This window comes from Ambystoma mexicanum, chromosome 8 (genome assembly GCF_040938575.1).
Source record: "Ambystoma mexicanum isolate Mex_15411 chromosome 8, UKY_AmexF1_1, whole genome shotgun sequence".
NCBI classification, from domain to species: Eukaryota; Metazoa; Chordata; class Amphibia; order Caudata; family Ambystomatidae; genus Ambystoma; species Ambystoma mexicanum.
The window spans coordinates 536,275,472-536,294,477 of NC_090929.1; the positions used below are offsets into that span (position 1 = coordinate 536,275,472).

Here is a 19,006-nt window from a genome sequence, read left to right on the forward strand (position 1 = left end):
TCGAGCTCCGATAACCTAGTTCGATGGAGCTGTCAGTATCCATACCTCTGGCTCTGCATGGACTGCCACGAATGATTGTATTGAAGAGGAGGCATCAGCAACTCCCTGAAACACAGTACTTGCGTTAGTATGGTTTTCAATATTGTAAACATAACACACACTTGGGGTCGACGGCACAGGTACATATAAAGAGATAACCACAAATGTTGCATTGTCTAAAAGAATCAAGGAATATTTAAATATGATCAGATTTAATCGACTTATTTCTCCGATTTCTTTACATCTGCATCATCTAAATGGGATCTTGTGATTGTAGTGGAAGCTCCATCGTCTCCATGAAACACAGTACTTGCGTTAATAGGGAAGAAAGTATAGCAAATGGAATCACGTTATATGATCACGCTTGATGGAGCTGTCAGTATCCATATCTCGTGCTGCTGAAGAATATCTAGGGCTGTTGTCAATGTGGTGCGCACTTCCGAAAGCTGTTGCGCCGATTCGTATCCGCATGGTCCCGCTTCCCCTGGAATTACTTGAATGTCAGGCTCCGCATCAAGTGCGTGGGTTGACGATTCAACAACTGCCTGAAACATAGTATTTGCATTAGTAAGGATTACAATATTGAAAACACAATACACGCTTGGGGTCGACCGCACAGGTACATATTAACGGCTAACCACAAATGAAACATGGTGTAGAACAATCAAATGACAAGTGTTCCAGTCCTGATGATCACGGTCGATTGAGCGGTCAGTATCCATACCTCGTGCTGCTGAAGAACATCTAGGGCTGTTGTCAATGTGGTGGACGCTTCAGCATCTCCCTGAAAGACAGTACTTGCATTAGTATGGATAACACTAATATAACTGAAAACAAACACCAGGGGACGACAACTAAGGTGTATATCAATTGGAAAGCACTAACCAAGCAATTGGTAAAATAATCACACGATACATACAAACTATTACTTGACATGCATAAAACAAGTCTGTAGCGGAATAGCCAAGTATGATTACCTGATGTGCGCTAGAAGTGGTTGATAACTGCGAGCACTTGACGGAAGTAGAATGTTCTTACTTCAGATTCAAGGGATAGTCAAGTTGTAAAGGTAAATTGTTTGATAATGAAATGCCAATATTTAAAATTGCCATGTAAGGAGACAGAATACTCGAGTAATGCGCAATATAGCACAGTTCCCTGTGCCCATATATAGATTTCGTTTGTGGGTTATGAAATCTAAATATATATTGATAAATGTCATTATTCAAAAAGCTATACACTCATATCAATGTCGAAAGTATTACAAATTGGAAACAACACCTAAAATATCAATGAATCCATTCGGCTACCTACACTCTACCGCAAGGCCTAAAGCTAAAAATGGACACTTGACTCACCAGTGGAGGATTGTGGACGATTAGAGTGGGAATAGCGTTTGCGAGCAATTTTCGTGTCGATCGCCGTTTGTTCTTCTTTGTTACCCAAGATGTGGTGTACATGTTCGAGGGAAAGTGCCGGCTGCAGATGCGGTATTGATCACCCCTCTTGTCCTCAAAGACTTGTTGGACTCTACTTTCCAGCTCATCCAGTGGCTATCCGCAATGTCTGACCCATTCTCTTATTCGATCAACAGTTTTCGGGAATACATGCATTGTAGTGCCTTCAGATTTAGCATGGGTCTTCGAAGGGCAACCGCTAATCGAACAGGCAGGCATTGTTGAAAATTCTGAAAAGCAAATATCAAGATTATTATTAAACCTTGATGAATAAAAATGTCATAAAAAAGTAAATGAACCATACCATGCTCAATGCAAGGTTTGTTTTGGTCGCCGGAACTATACCAGTTCATCATGTGCGGCTTAGTATTTGCATAAGTTACAGAAATGTTTTAAATTATGTGACTAAACTCTGAACATGTGACTCGTCCCTTGGATGTTCTGTCTTGCACGAAAAGGAAACGTGCTTACATTATAGACTGGACCCCGAAGGATGCAATTCGATGAGAATTGACACAGATGAAAATAAATAGATCTATTGATAGCATAACAATTGAAACTCAAGTCAATAGCAATGAGACCAATGACCATAGCTCTATTGGATACTGTAATCGCAAATAGATTGAAATGTAAAAATGACCGCAATATGACTAGGATACATGGCCTTACCTTGACCAACAAACAGTTGGAGTCAGCAGGCCGAGCAGTATGTTGCAGGAGAACAGGTAGATGGCCACAGGTAGCACACTGACGAGTTTGCTCGAAGCGGTCACAGATAGCACGGCGACGAGCATATTAGCATAGATCTCAGTGCTTCTCAGGTAGAAGGTTCAGGAGTTGACTTGCAAAGCACAAAGATGTTCTCATGAGACATATGAAGTGGTTTATAGTATTAGAAACAGGGGTATGTTTGTGAATGAATGACTTGTGTATGTCGTGGTATTGTGTTTATTGCAGGGGGGCAGCCTGCCTGGAGACATGGGGTCTGAGGAGGCCATGTGAGCGATGGCCCCTGGGCGTGGGATACCTTTTGAAGTGTACATGCTGTTTGGCACCTTGGCCGTTTGCGCCCGTGACAGCCCCCCATGCCAGCGCTCATCCCGGGTGCGAACTGCCTTTGATAGAGGGGGTGGGATGGATGGGCCTGGGGTGTGCAGGCAAGTGTGTGGGAGCGAGGGGCCATCAGACCCCTCTCATCCTTTACTTCTCAGTAGAAACTCGTAGCAAGTGCCTCCAGTAGTGGGTTCTCCCCTTGCCCTTATGTGATGTTAACTTTGGATGACATTCGCGTACACTGAGCAGGACATCGGGCATCCATTTTTGTACCCCCTTTCCACTCCATCTTGGTGACCAGGCTTCACTGCGATAGTACAGCGCGCAGAGCACATGGCCCAGACCCTCGTTCCCACTCTGACTGGAAAACTCCAGAGGTATTTGCAACAGCTAATAAATCTAACACATCACTCTTCCTCTGAAATCACGGTCCTGCATGTGAACCAGCCTGAACCAAGCACATAACTCGTTCATCTCCACAAACGTGTCCTTGCCCATGCACTTTCGCCAGTGGAAACTTACTGCCATTCTGACCCTGTGTCCCTGCAAGGTATTCTCCTCATGTGCCAGACCACTGACCACGCCATGATGCCCACCTAGCAGATCCCCAACTAACATTAGACCCCTACTGCAGTATATCATTGCCTATCAATAACAAATGTCACATACCGGAGATTCTTGTGAGCACAGACCCACACTTCAAACAGTGTATTATAGTGGTCAAGACCCTGGACCTAAGGCCTGTATAATCCAATGTTAATTGATAGTATAGATATATGTGTTACTTTTATAGAGACATAACCGACTGAAAGACTTTGAACAAGTGTTATTTAGTGCATGCATTATTGATAATATTTTATGTTAGCTTAGATAGTGACCACCCCGCTTCACAGCGACCTGACCTTCACCCATTCCGAGCACAGATGTCCGACATCCATCCTTGAATGGACACACACTTGATTCATTTAAAAAAATCGAAACAGTTGTTAAAATATATGTGGTGTTTTATTTTGTATGTTATTTTGATGACACAAAAATACAAGACTTTAAACATTGTACAGTTCAGGTTGCAGCACAGCGAGAGAAAATCCCCTGTACTGACTGCTGTCACTCGGGAACGTTTCTCTTATGGCACGAACGGCACAGGCGGGTATTACTCTTCGAACGCGGTGTCCAAGCCTCCCGTGAAGCCACCATGTAAAGGAACGATAGGCCAACACCCTGTACCACCTGTGAAAAGGAATGAAACAAACTGTTTTTAAATGACCAAGATAAGTTTAATAAACGTTTGTTGTCAATGACAATTCTTGTAACTAATGGCATTCTGCTTGGACAAATGCTATCTAGACACTGCACACTATTGAACGACTTTCGTGCGTTACAATGATATATATATATATATATATATGTAATTTTGGATATAGTAGAAGACCATGAAATAGGAGTGGCATGACAAGCAGAGTATACTTACTCGTTACTCGGATTACGAGGACGAACAGTTGTGCGAAGTTCGTGCATAAGCACCATCATTATCCTCAACACGGACCGTGTGAGGCAGGCTGCCCTGAAGTCTGGCAGCTCGGTGATGCATTGCAGTCATGGTTCGCCTTCCGAAATGTAGGCCACGCATCCTGAGTTTTCATAGAAGCAGCAGTTCTCGTCCTCGGTTGGCATTAGCTCGCACCGATTGCATGTGCACCAGGTGGAAACACCGTCCATGCGACTAGGTCCAGGCTCTTCAGCTGTTGAATCGTCCTCCCAACTGCCGTCCAAAGACCCATAGTTTTCGCGTGTTTCCCTTTCCAGTAGTTCCTCCTCGGTATACTCGGGCTCGTACATGTAGGGCATTATTGTAGTCATTGTGTGTTAAACAAACTAAAATAATTGATAGCGGTGGTACTGGTATCTGTTCACACGGGCTACAAGCAACGAAGGTAGCTGACCAGAGCACAGAAACGAGTCACAGAATACTCAAAGTAACACAGAGAGAGGAATGGAATCGAAAATCTGCTGCTGTGTGTTGTGTAACGGTCTGTTTATACTTATTGAGGAAAGAGGCGTCCTGCCATTTCCATGGCGACACGTCATTAGCTGAAGCGCAGCGAATGTTGACACGAGACGTGCTTTGGCGTTGTGAAATGGGCGGTACGCGTCTGCTGATGACAGGCTCAGGGGCAGGGGATATGATTTAGTGCCGCAAAAGCAGGTCAGCCAGGGCGATGGGGGGAAATGATAGGATCATCACAAAATGGCAGCTCCCCGATGCCTGTTTTCGCGTGCGTTTAATGGATGAAAACTCGGGTAAGGTCCATAGGAAATGTTTCTAAAATCGAGCGACTTAGGCTTAAAAACACATGGCCGACCCGTAGGGGGCAATAAAATTTTTTGACCAAACCATTCCTTTAAAACGCTGCCCCAAAATGTATGATCCTGCATACCTTGAGGGCAAGGGATGTGTACTTTGGTGTCTTTGATGTCCGTATATAATTTGGGTGGGCAACTTCAATTGAATCCTGGACAAATAACTGGACAGCAGTAGCATTGCAGCCACCCCCTCAGGGCTTCCGCTGGGACCCTGCATAAGATTATGCAGAACACAATGTGTTAAAGATTTGATGGTCACAGTAGGGAGTAGATATTGGGTACATAGGTAATTTTCCTTAGCTCAATACAGCATCCCTGGGAAGAGGCATGTGGGAAGATTGCTTAGGTCCGAGTACCCTGACCGAACACTTTGGGAACACTGCCTCTTAATGATACTGTGTGCATTCATAGGGTATACTTCCCAAGTATCTATAAGGAGGCTCAATAACGGTATGCTGGGTAATTAAATAGTGTCATTCTCGAACTAATAAAGTTATAGGGGAGGGGAGTCAAATGGGTGGGCTTTAAGGTGGGTTGTGGCTTCTGTATACCCATGTTAATGGAGGACCTGAGGGTGTTTGTTGAAAGACTCAACAAACTGAAAGATCAGGTTAAGAACCAGGAGAGATGGGAATTCCTGGATTTCAACTTGTTTAGGAGAGGCATGAAGTGAGAGCAACCACTGGAAGAGCAGGAGAGGCTCAATTTTGTTAATACGGCTTATGCCGCAAGGAAACGCATCTAGGAGTAGTGTAGCAGATAGCTGGCTTGGTTGGCGAATAGGGAAAGAGGGCATGAACCAATTACAGAAATCTGTAGCCTGTAAGGGGGATCTACAAGTGGTGCAAGAGAGAATCAGAAATGCACGGAGAGATGTTTAATGTGGCCTAAATGCGAGTCAAGTGCTGATGAGTGAGGAAAATTTGCTGTGGCTGGAAGACGCTGACCTGACCATCCTGAGGCAGAGGCTGCTCTCCTTTTGAACCAGTCTTTATAGTGGATTATATAAAGAGCGCCTGGCAAGCAGCTTGCGAGCAATGTACACTGAGGCATTCAACTAGTTACTTGAAAGGTTGCTGGTTGTTTTTTCCAAAGTCAACAAAGAAAGGACAGACCGTGGGGCACAGACTTATCACTGATAAAGGTGGAAACATCATGATTACCTAGAACGTGCTGGCTTGCTGTCTGATGCAGGTGATAAAGCTGGTGCAAGTGGACTTGGCAGCTTTGGGTCATATATAAACGCCACTCTGCAGAGACTCAACCTGATATTGGTTAAGGTTCTGTGATAGCATGGATGCAGTGATGGTCTCATGCCTCAACAGGTGTAAACGCATTTGATGGTGGACAAGCATGTTATAGATACTGGCAAAAATAGGACTCTGCTCAGTTCTTGATGTGGGTGCTTTTGTGGTATGCGTTTCTCGTGTCCAGGGTGTGCACGAATACTGCAGTGCCTGAATAGTGGCTAGCTTCACTGGCAGTTCTGTCCCAAAGTAGGAAGAAGCAGAGCTTGTGGGAAACTGCCTGTTGAAGGCAGTAAATGGCATGCAAGTCTCTAGCGACAGCGCTACAGTAGGGTCCCATGAAGACGTCCTGACCAGGAAACTATTGGGACTGGGGGGCATAGACTGTACATCTGGAACATGGAGGCAATAACTGCAGTCAATTGGATCTTGTTACAGCCAATGATGGCTCTGTAAGGGTCAACAGAAAAGAGGTGCGACTGAATGTATGAGATGGGAGGAGAGTGAAGACACTGGACTTGGGACCTTTGCTCTTGTGAGTAAAATGAGCAGTGGCAGGCTCGTTAGCTGACCGTGCTGAGCAGTTTTAATGCTCGGCACAGAAGGCACAAGTGTTGTGAGGCAGACTGAGGATAAAACTGATTTATCGTAGACTATTTCTCGATTCACCATCTATTCGTGAGCCTGTTACCGGTTGCACACCGACTTGCTCCCCAACTCCTGCCTCTTGTCTCTCAAGGCTTCAGAGTATTAGAGGTTTCCATTCATGGCGACCTACCGAAGTTGTGCCATAACTTCCCACCAGATTCTCCGATGGCCTTGCTCGCTGTTTACTGGCCCTTACAAAATAATCCTCGACACTCCTCCACCCAAATTATTTTGGTAACCAGAACTGGTCTGCTGGAGGAGGATTTGCCTTGGTGAGTTCTAAATGGGTCACCTAGAGACACAAAAAACTGACCTCCAATCATTTCTACTTGGGGTTGGAAAAGATATTAGGCTTCATGATAGCTTGGTTAAACTCCATTTCTCCGTGCCTATTGTTAGGCAGAAACCTGTGCAGTCCCCTTTAAGGACCACTGCAAAAAGTTTAAGACCACAGGAATAAGCAGTAAACCCAATTGGTAGCAGTCTGCACCACCCAGATTTACCTGGTAGCTGTGGCTGAGCAGTCAGTCTCCCCTCAAGAAGAGTTAGGCCGTATATAGAGTACACACAATAGGACTAAAAATACAGTAGAACAAGCAAACACTGACCAGAGCTTTGGTATAAAAGTATATAATTATTTATTTAAAAACACACTTATGAAAACACACTGGCACTAATATATCAAGCACGTTCAAACACAGTCACTATAAGTATATACACCTCCCTAGTTAATTAATTGACAAGTCTAGGTTAGAGACCACTTATTAGCAAAACAGAGGCGAGTGCATAACCTTAGATGGCACACCAATAATTTGTTAAAAAGGGAGACAAAAGGCAGAGTATGGAAATAACACAGCACCAACACTTTTAAGAAAGCACAGCAAGTCAAGAAAGGCAGGGTCTACTGTAGAGCCAAAAGTTCATAGGCCAGGCCCACTCTTGGAGAGCAAGGCGGAATGTGCCCAAGATCACACAGTGGAAATGCACTCAAAGTCTTTGCAGAAAATGTCAAGAGAGGTTGGAGCAGTTCAGAAAGGCAAAGTTAGCTGGTCTGAGGTCAACCCAATTGGAAGGTCAAGGGTTTACGGGACACCTTGGACAATCCGTTGCAAGGGAGACCAGGCGGGACACAGTACCTGAAATGGTGAGAAAGCCCCAGCGGTAGCAGTTGTCCCTGGCAGCGGGTGCAAGTCGTGGCTTCGACCAGAGGAAGAGATGATCTCAACGAGGAAGAAAGCTGGAGGTCATTGCACTGCCAGGGAAGAAACCAGCCGCGGAGTTCCCGATTAAAAGGTACAACCCTTTTATTTACGGTCAGTGTTGAAGCGTGGCTATCCGGCCGCCGGGGTGTTTGGCAAGGGCGATTCGACCACGAGACGTCCAGGAAGGCGAAAAAGGTGAACTGGTTGGTCCCACCAGCTCAAAGGGAAGAAGACTCTCCTGGAAGAAGATCTCCTCTGTCGTCGGGGGAAGTGGCAAGTTCGTACAGCAGGGCTCCACCGGTGGTGTCGTTGTAAATGGCTCAGCTTCTCCCCTCTTCAGAAGTCGCCACAGGACCTAAAGAATCCGAAGTTCCAGTCCCCAAAGCCCTGCTTTTATGCAGAAAAACCCCCATTCAACAGCATAGCTGTCACTCAAACATGCTAAGTGGTGAGCCGGGCGGCTCACCACTGGGCCAATCACACAAGAGCGCGACTTGAGTTGTCAAGGCAACTCAGTCCAGGGTGTCTAATCCCCCTCCCACACATCCTGTAGACCCCAGACAGAGTGGCACCATTTGGAGGGCTTCTGTGCAGAAGCCCGCCAAAAAGTGGAACAAAGGGCTCGACTTGGGTTAGAGTTTCAGAGGAGAACACAAACGCCATTTTAAAACCGAGTTCTGGCAAAAAGACCCAAACGTGGAATTAATATTAAATAAATAACCCGGCGGTATCTTTAACATTGCACCAAAAAGTGGTGCGTTTAAAATCAATGGGAAAATCCCATAAGAAATATTCCGGTGGAATATTTTGCGTGGTATCCACTGCCACCAGCCAGAAACTCGACAAGGGGGGACTGGACTGTGCGTGCCCCCTTGGAAAACAGACCCAGGGGCAATCGAATTACCCCTACCAGTACTTCCACAATATGATGGTTTGTACTGGTTCTGTTCACAATTTGAGACTAGTAAAGCCAATGGTGACTTTACATGCCCTGGGAGACAGTAGTCAGTCCCAGGGTATGGAGTCTATGTTTGGGGGTCACTATGACACCCCTGTGTTACTGCACTGAGGGTGCTGTGTAACACATACCAAAAACACATGAAGCCCTATGGAGTAAAAGACCCCATAGCCCATAAAATACATTACATAGTCAAAGGACATTCTCAAATCATGCCTAGGAGTGGGAGAAAAAGAGTCTCACTCTTAGCAGGAGAAAAAAAATTAAACCCCAAAAAATCCAGCAAAGCTGCTGGGGGACTTACTAGGTTTGAGAAATTAGCCTTAACAGAGAATTCTCCCCAACACCTACCCTCTGGATTGTTGTTCTACTGGAGGGGTCTGTTACATTGTGGATGACTAAGGAAAGGGACATGTTTGGGAATGAAAACTACCATTAAAGCTCTGCATTAGTGGTTTACTGAATAGCCCTTGCTAACATGCACCAATCAATACTATTGATTTTGTTTTTGATATCGAGAAATACAATTTTAAAACATCTATGGCCAAAATTCTGACCACTTATGCATTTCGATTACCCTCCCCGTTTCCGTTCTAAAGCCACTAGGAAGAGAGATAAAGTACTTGGCATTCAAAATACAAGGCACAATGCAAAGAACAAGTTATTCTCTTACCTGGTAACGTTCTTTCGATGGGATGGTCTGACGATAAATTCCATATCTATGACGGTAATCACCAGAGCTGAGCTGCTTCGGAAAATTTCCGGCGTCTGCGTCGATACGCTGTCCTCGAGGGCCTCCATCAAGCCGACGTCACCGGATGTTATAAGTAGGACGCACGTAGCCCTAGTTGTAGTTTTTTCCCCAGAACGTGTGGCACCAAACCACTGCCAGTATGACCACAGAAAGCCTTGCGGAAACGTAAGCTGCAAAACGCATAAGAAATTCTGTAGCGGGGCAGGTGGGGAGGGAGCGATATGGAATACGTCGTTGGACCATCCCATCGAAAGAACGTTACCAGGTAAGAGAGTAACTTGTTCTTCGAGGGGATTGGGTCCTCCGATGTATTCCATATCTATGACAGACTCCCAAAGCAGTACCAACGTATGGAGGAGGGAAAAAGAATTTAGAATATAGAAATTTAGAATGCCCGATCAAACTGCAGAGTAAAGGCCAGATCCCGCCCATGGATAGAATCTAGGGAGTAGTGTCGTACAAAAGTATGGACCGAAGCCCATGTGGCTGCTTCACAGATGTTACGAATAGGAACACACCTCTACAGGGCAGTAGAGGCAGCCATACCCCTAGTAGAATGGGCCCGTAAGCCTACCAGAGTGTCCTTACCCGCCAGGCGGTAACATTCAGAAATTGCCAAGATAATCCATCGAGACAAAGTCTGCTTAGTAACAGCTTGTCCCAAACGCCTTCCAGCGTAACCAATAAAGAGCTGATCGTCCACTCTGACCCGGGACATGCGTGAAATGTAGAAACTCAAAGCTCTCCTAGGATCCAACCTATGGAGCCTCTCCTCTTCCTTACCAGGATGTGGAGGAGGATAAAATGCCGGAAGAATAACCTTCTGGCTTAAATGAAATTCCGATACCACCTTCGGAAGAAAGGAAGGACGAACTCTAAGGACAACCCTGTCCTTATGAAACACAGTGAAGGGTGGCTTAACTGAAAGTGCCTGCAACTCACTCACTCTGCGAGCAGAAGTGATCGCAACTAAAAACAGTTTTAAGGGTTAACAGCCTCAAAGGACAAGAATGTAAAGGCTCAAACGGAGCACCCATAAGGAATTTCAGAACAAGGTTCAAATCCCAACCAGGCACCTGGAAAGGTGACGGCGGAAACACATTAGTGAGTCCTTTGAGAAACTAAGAAATTAAAGGAATTTTGAAATAGGAACACTCTTCAGAAGAGCTCTTAAATATAGACCGCGCCGCCAGGTAACCTTTAACAGTACCCACTTGCAGGCCCCTGTGGGCCAACGAAAGCAAAAGACAGAACCACAGGAATGTCACATGAAAAAGGATACACATTCTTAACCCTGCACCAGTCGCAGAACTTTCTCCAATGGCAACGGTACCCGGACTTTGTTGCCGGCCGTCTGGCCGAAAGCAACACCTTCATCACGTCTTCAGGGAGGTCCCAATCCTTATACCTCAAACTTTCAGAAGCCAAGCGTGAAGGTTGAGGGATCTGACCTCTGGACGGAGAACCTGACCCCCCACCCGTGAGAGCAGATCCTCTCGGTAGGGAAGACGACGTGGAGGGCAGATGTACAAGCCGAGAAGGTCCGAGCACCAGGTCCTCCGGGCCCAAGCCGGAGCAGTGAGGATCATCCGGGAACCGAACCTCCGTATCCTCCGCAGCACTTGCGGGATGACGGGGACTGGAGGAAACACGTACAGCAGTGGGAAGGACCACTCCACCACGAACGCATCTCCTAAGGCTCCGTTTGGAGGAAATTCCCGCATGCAGATCCTTTCCCACTTCCGGTTGACACTGGAGGCGAAGAGATCCACTTGAGAGGTCCCCCAAAGGGCGAAGATCTCCAAGAGAATCTCCTGAGCCAGCTCCCACTCGTGAGAGATCGCGCTCTGCCTGCTCAGAGCGTCCGCTGTCTCGTTTTCGTGTCCGGCCAGATGAACCGCCGAGATCGAAACTTCCCGCTGGATGGCCCTGGGTGACCCTGCCCCCCCCTTTTTGTTGAGGTAGCGCATGGCCACTGTGCTGTCCGTCAGATTCAGGGCATTCTTCCCTCGCTGTCAGTAGAAAAGCCTTCAGGGCAAGCCTGATAGCCCTCAGCTCCAACAGATTGATATGGAGTATGGACTCAGACGGAGACCAACGACCGCTGACTGTCAACTCGTTGGCATGCGCTCCCCATCCCGTGAGGGATGCGTCCGTCACGATCATTACCTCCGGCCAGGGTAGCCAAAATGGAGCCCCCTTCATCAGATTGCCTTCGACGGCCCACCACAGAAGGTCCTGGGCGACCGAGGGCAGCACCTGAACGGGGACCGACATCCTGCCGGAGAACTGTGACCACTGCATCTCGAGGGCCCATTGCAGAGATCTCATCCGCAACCTGGCCTCTGGCACCAGAAGAATGAGAATGCAGGATGCCATGAGGCCGAGCAACCTCAAGAACTGGAACGCCGGGAGACTCTGGGCGTGTTGAAACTTGTGCACCATCTGCTGAATATGATGAGCCCTCACCTGGGGAGGAAAACACTGCCCCAGGGATGTGTCGAGCACTGCTCCGATGTACTCGAGCCGCTGGGTTGGCGTCAAATGGGACTTCTTTAAGTTGAGGGAGAAGTCCAGCTTGTGAAGGGAGTGGCAGGTGACGGACAGATGATCTAGGACTTGCTCGGGAGAGCGTGCCCTGATCAACCAATCGTCCAGGTAGAGGTAGACGTGAATCCTCCCCCTTTACTGAGATACGCTGCCACCACCACCTTGAGTTTGGTGAAGACCCTCGGTGCAGAGGTCAATCCGAATGGCAGGACCCAAAACTGAAAGTGCGAGTCTCCAACCGCCAACCTCAGGTACTTCTTGTGCTTGGGATGGATCGGCACATGAAAGTAAGCATCCTTGAGGTCGAGAGACACCAACCAGTTCTGAAGTTGAAGGGCCTGGAGGACTTGAGAAAGAGTAACCATCTTGAACTTGTTCTTCCTGAGGAGCTTCTTCAAACCGCGCAAGTCCAGGATGGGTCTCAATCCCCAGTCTTTCTTTGAAATCAAAAAATAAGGGGACTACCATCACTTGTTCCTCTCCACTACAGGCACCAGTTCTATGGCGTCTTTCTCCAGCAGGGACTGAATTTCCTGCGCAAGGAGCGGATCCGGACACTTCAAAGAGAGATTCCCTGGTGGATTGTCGTGAGGCCTCTGCCGGAAAGGAAGACAGTAGCCGTGGGCTATGATCTCCAGAACCCACACATCTGAAGTAATGGCACGCCACTCTACAAGATGCTGCGCCAGCCTTCCCCCAACCGGAGAACCATGGGACATGGCCTCATGACTGAGCTGAAGCGGCTGCGGCAGTGCCTGAGGGCAAAGAGGCAACTGCCCGGGCAGCCTTGGCACCTCGAGTACCCTGTTTTCCACCTCTGGCACTCCTACGGTGGCCCCCTTTGACTTGCAGCTCCTCTCGATTTACTAAAGGATGAGTAATATCGAAAGGAACCGCCCCTCCATTGCTGTCCCCTATGACGAAAAGGCAGATGTTGGCGCACTGCAGCGCTCAATGACTTCGCTGCAGCTTTTGTGGTCTGCAACCTCTCAAGGCTCTCGTCAGCCTTGCTGCCAAAAAGATGTTCACCATCAAAGGGCATGTTGAGGAGCCGGGCTTGCACATCAGGAGCAAACCCTGACTTCCGCAACCAGGCAACCTGCGTATTCCGGTGCTCGCCGCCATGGACCGGCTGACACAATCTGCCATGTCCAGACCCGACTGAACGGACTCACACATAGCATCCTTGACATCCTTTACAATGGCAAGAAAACCATCCCGTTCCTCACCTTCGGGATTATGTTCAGCCACCAATGAAATACAGTTCCACAGAGTGTGTGTGAAATGTGACAAGGCACATACGGAGTTGGCTGCCTGTAAAGCCATACCCCCTGAAGAAAACACTTTCTTCGCCCAGCCATCAAAACGCTTGTCCTCCCTATCAGGAGGGATGGTAGGGTACAACGCCTGCTTTGCTGGGGCTGTAGCCACCTGCACCACCAAACTCTCCGGAGTGGGGTGCGTGGTCAAGTAACAGGAGTCACTACTGGCTGGGCGGAATTTTAACGGTAAAGATTTGCTTACTGCCGGGAGACTCTCAGGGGCGGTCCAAGCCGCCACCACTCTTCTTTGCAAAGCCATATGGAAAGGCAGTACTGGATCAGTTGGAGGACCTTGGTCGAGGATGTGCGTCAGGTCATCCTGCAGAAAATCCACAGGTGGCGCAGATCACCCCAAGTATTCTGTGACCCTCGACATAAGGCGCCGGTACGAGGACTCGGCATGGGTGCCAGGCTCAGGCCTACAGAACTCCACCTCCGGAGAGGTGCCCAGACCACTGGCGTTGTGCAGAGACTGACGCAGGTCTTCAATCTGGCTATGACCAGACAAAATCTCATCAGGCACCTCCTCAGGCACCATACCTTCCTCAGACACCTCATCCCCTTCAGAAATATAATCCAGAGGTTGGAAGGAGGGCACAGAAAAAGGGACAAACATTTTTTGCCTTGGCCAGAGCCTTTGTGGGGTTCCACTGTGCCATGGGGTACCTCCGACAAAGCAGCCTCGGCGTCGACGGAATCGGCGTCTACGTTAAGCGTGATACCGACAACTTAAACGGCGTCGACACAGACCTCGAGGGCAGAGCCCCAATCGAGTCCTTCGACAGCCTGGGCGCCTATGGCGTCGACGGCTTCCTCTGAGGCGGAGCCTCGAGAAAGTCCCTCGACGACCTCGGCGTCGATGTCTTCCTCGAAGACTTCACAGGCTCCGAGGACGTCGAGGACCGGGACCTGGAACGGGCATGCCTAGACCGCCCAGCCTTGTCCGACCGGGACCTCGAAGGTGCCAGGTGGTCGCGACGACCGCTCGAGCCCGAATGCATACGAGCGGCGTCTCTAGCACGCTCACAGCCGGCTTGTTTCGACAGCGCGGAGCCCTGCGACTGAAAAATAGCCATCATCTCCTGCTGGAACGAATCCCATTCCGCAGGAGTGGAATGCTTGTTGGGACAAGCAACCCGCCGACGGGCGGAGTCCTCGGATGAGGACGGGGAAGGCGACCTGTGACAGCGCTTCCGTGAGTGCCTCGAAGAGGCAGAGGAATGGCGAGACAGACTCCTGGACCGAGACCCCCGGACTCACGACGACGATGCAGAAAGTCCGTCGAACGTCCAGTGGATCGCGACTTCTGGGGCTTGGCCACCTTACCCATCGACAGCTTCGTCTTACGCTCCCGCAAGGCCTTCGATGTAAGCGACTGGCAGTTGATACAATCATCCGTATCGTGGTCCTCCCCAAGGCACCAGAGGCAAGCGTTGTGCGTGTCCGTCAACGACATCTTGGACCCGCAAACCCGACACTTCTTAAAACCCGACCGCGGGGTGGAAGAAGCCAATGACATCATTGAATACACAACAAACCGGTTTGAAGAACCAAAAGAACAGGATTCAGTAGAACCGAGGCACGCCGAGATCTCTGAAGCGAACACGTTCGTGGAAAAAACAGAACTGAGGCTACGGGCGTTGTGCTTCCTACTTATAACATCCGGTGACGTCGGCTCGACAGAGGCTCTCGAGGACAGGGTATCGATGTCATTGACGCAGACGCCGAAAATTTTCCGAAGCAGCACAGCTGTGGTGATTACTGTCAGATATGGAATACGTCGGAGGACCCAATCCCCTTGAAACAAAATGTCCACGTGATGCAATTCATGTACTGCTCCAACATGTTGGTTGATGCATACAATTGTTTGTCCATTTTTATATCCACTTTTCCATTGGACAGAGGAGATTTGGTGAAAAGAGGAAATCGGGGTCTAGCTAGCATCTGAAGCTATAAATGAAGATGGCTAAGAGTGCAGGATGATGAAACAAGATAGGTACCTTTACTGTATGCTAGTAACCACTAGGTATTCAAGAGATACAAGCCATGCGAGCTGTTGGGCCTGTTTTCTTGAGTTACTTGTAAAGACAGAGAATGTGTTGCCTAGTTTTTGGCAATCACGGGATGAGTCTGCCTATGGGTATACATTAATGCAATCTCAAAACACAAATTAAGAAATACAAGCAATACATAAAAAGTGTTTTACTGTTTTGTAAAGTGAGTAACTGGAGAGAGTCAGTGCAGAAAACACAATAACATTTAACTCTTCTAGATAGTTATTTACAATCGACAAAAAACAAGTTTGTGCGGTCAGTTTTAGAACAATTACTATATGTAGAACAGTGAAACAATTGACATATAATCAACAAAGTAAAGGAAAAATTCGAGTCCAATATTTCTGGACGAAAGGAGTATCAACATTTATCCAAGAATAGGTTGTTCAATGCATGTGGTATTTCTAATTATTTAAGTGCATCGAGTCCTTTCATAAAAAAGGTCCATAAGTTATGCAGGGTCTTTTCGTGCAAGTTATCTGGTCGTTAGCCTTGAGTGCAGGATGAACAACATCAAGCAACACAGAGTTTAAGCACAACGGAGGCATGGTTGATTAAATTAAGTTGATCTTCCCATTGTGAACACAGTAAGCTGGGTTAAGTTTCCATGAGAATATTTTCGATGGCATCCATTTTTAATTGAAATAGTAGTGCACTTATTTTTATACATTTATATTTGTATCTCTCTATTGTCAGGTTTCCTATTGTACTCCCGTCCTCTTGTAGTCCCCAGTAGGTCAAGTATAGGGTTCCAATGCTGCAGCATATGGTCGAATGGTTCACTGTCGGCAGGTTATGACAATGACCAAGGAAAGAAAATGTCCCTACTAGCAATAGGAAAGATGCATGGCCTAACATAGGAGTGACATTTCTCAACTTTGCACGATCTGCGGCAGAGGTCGCGAGGGCACAGCATGGCTTTCCTAATCAGCTGGAGGTTATGTTTGCAGAACTCAACAAGAGAAACAAACTGAGAAATACTATAGCATTACTTCAGTCAAACACGTTTGTATTTTAGTATTTAGTATCAAGCAAAATGTTTCCAAATTAGCATTGGAATTTCTTTGAGAATAACCACTCGCACAGTTTTGTTTAACTGAATTTATGAAATATTATTAATAATGGTCCAATCCCAGGTATCTTTTCTCGGTTTACACCTGAAATGTATCAAACATCTAATGATATATAACCATGGGTCAAGGTATCTTTGTACCAACAGTTCCTTACAACACTGCCACCAGCACCTGCTTTGTGAAGTGTGCATAAGTGGGCTTTTTCTAGGCACATAAACATTTAGCATACTATAAAATGCAAAATAATCCAACAGGATTTGTATACTTGAAATCATATTTCATTTGTTAGAACAAGTTGCATTACAATGCTTGTTATTTGTTTATTTTTTATTATTGCAGAGTTGCTGAATTAAGTTTGCTTAGAATTGTACTGTTACTCATGTTTTGTTTTATATTGTGTCCCAAATTTCTACTTGACTATTTTTCATCGTTTAAAGATATAACAAAGGTGCTTGGCTGTGTTATTTTTAATGGCTGCCCTCGGGGTTCACGTGGCGCAACAGCCTCGTGTCCCCGTCTGCACTGGCTTGGCTTAATTCAAAATATTCGATTTACCAATACATCAGCCCAGTTTTCTTTATGAGCACCATCAGCAGCAGACAAGTACCCAGGGTAAGGATATCCTTAAAAGAAAGGTTACAGGATATAAAAACTGCCAAAAACAGGTCATAAACTATGACCTTTGTTGCCGATGATAAAAAAGAAGCTACATACACAGCATGAAAATACACAAATAGGAAATATTTCAAACAATTCTGAGAGGGGATAAACGAATAATCTGTCTAAGGGATTGCAAGGGAATGCCAGTAGTAATGATGTAAAACTGCATTCCAAGCACGAAAAATGTAATCTAAAGGGATCATCATTTTTTTTGTTTTGTTGGTAGGGTTAGGAGCAAGGGAGGACACAATTCAGTAATAGTTGTTGACTGCTAGAGACGTACTATTCATAAGTGATCTCTTATCCAAAAAAAGGCAAGAGAGATTTTAGAGCTTATACGACCAGAGCATCTGCTGACAGTACTGATAAAACGTTGAGAAGATTCCCAAATATAGATAAAGAAAATTCCAATTTTAGAATCGAAGATTACAATGGAAAAGGTCTACGATGAGCAACATAGCATCATTCAGGAAGAGAGACCAGCCACATTTGACAATAACCCTTTAACTCTCTCAAATGAAAAAGTTAAATCCGCTGCTGGGGTACAGACAAGAGAAGAAACAGGACAATATAAATTAACTATATGAAGAGCATTTGTGCAGGTGGGTCATGCTGGGGAAAAACATGGATGATAGCAAAGTTGAGCCCAAAATATATAATGAAATACACACACAAGCAACATTTCAAACTCTTACCCTGTTGACATGCTTTAGGATATTTGATGTAAGATACTGATTTGGCGCTGAGAGACCAAAGTGTTATCCGAAGCTGTTGAAACAAGGAAATGTATTATTGAAGAAAATCGATCTCTAAGTGCAAAAACATTGTCTTTTTTAAAACAACGGTAAACTTACAAACTTTTCTGAATGCATCTAACTTTCACACCCCAGCACCAGGGGCGGACATGGCATTTTTACGGCCCGACAGCCCATGCTTTGCGCGGCCTGAGCAAAAAAGGAGGGCCTCAGCTCTTGCTGCAGGCCGTTACACTCCATGCCTGCCCTGGCATTAGTTATTCGCACCCCAGGATGACAGCGGCCATAGAAAACATGTTAAAAAATGAACGCCGTCATGCGAAAAGGGACGTAGTTTTTGCTATTTTCATGGTGGTGTCCATTTTTGTTTACTTTTTTTTTTTTCTACAGCAGCGGGTGGTGAAGGCACCCTTGCGCCTGGGAAAGGCAGATTCCGATTGGTCAGACCGCCTTTCCTCGGTGCAAATATAACAACTTTACCTCCTAAACCAATGAAAGAATATGACTGTACAGTTATGGCAATTACCACCACCCTACAACCGCACGTTGGCTTCATTTCATTGATTGACACCAACAATTAATTATAACCGGGAAATGGTAGCTAGGAAACCAATATGTAAGGTTCAATAAATGTAACAATCTTGGGAATGGATTCTCTTTACAGTCCCAGAGTATTCTTAAAGTGAAGGATTGTTAGGTGCTTCCATAACCAGCTTAATTACTTCCTAGCGTTTGGATGAAGCTTGTGTTCGATTTTGTGCTCCTGAAATATGCACTACAGGTTTAAGGAGAATGAAATTATTCAATTAGCTACAAAAAATTATATTTTGGGTAGCACAAGTGTCAGTTTACTAAATGGGTCCCTGATCA

The 19,006-nt window shown here is 46.5% G+C and overlaps 1 protein-coding gene across 4 annotated transcripts in view; it reads right to left on the bottom strand.

Annotated features, from left to right (window-relative positions):
* WRAP73 (WD repeat containing, antisense to TP73) overlaps positions 1-19,006 on the bottom strand; it is a 1,098,908-nt gene that overhangs the window by 708,225 nt on the left and 371,677 nt on the right. For all 4 annotated transcript variants that reach the window (XM_069610231.1, XM_069610230.1, XM_069610233.1 and 1 more), the window contains one exon: positions 18,077-18,149. In XM_069610231.1, coding sequence (XP_069466332.1) covers positions 18,077-18,149 — 73 coding nt within the window. The remainder of the gene's footprint in view (positions 1-18,076; positions 18,150-19,006) is intronic.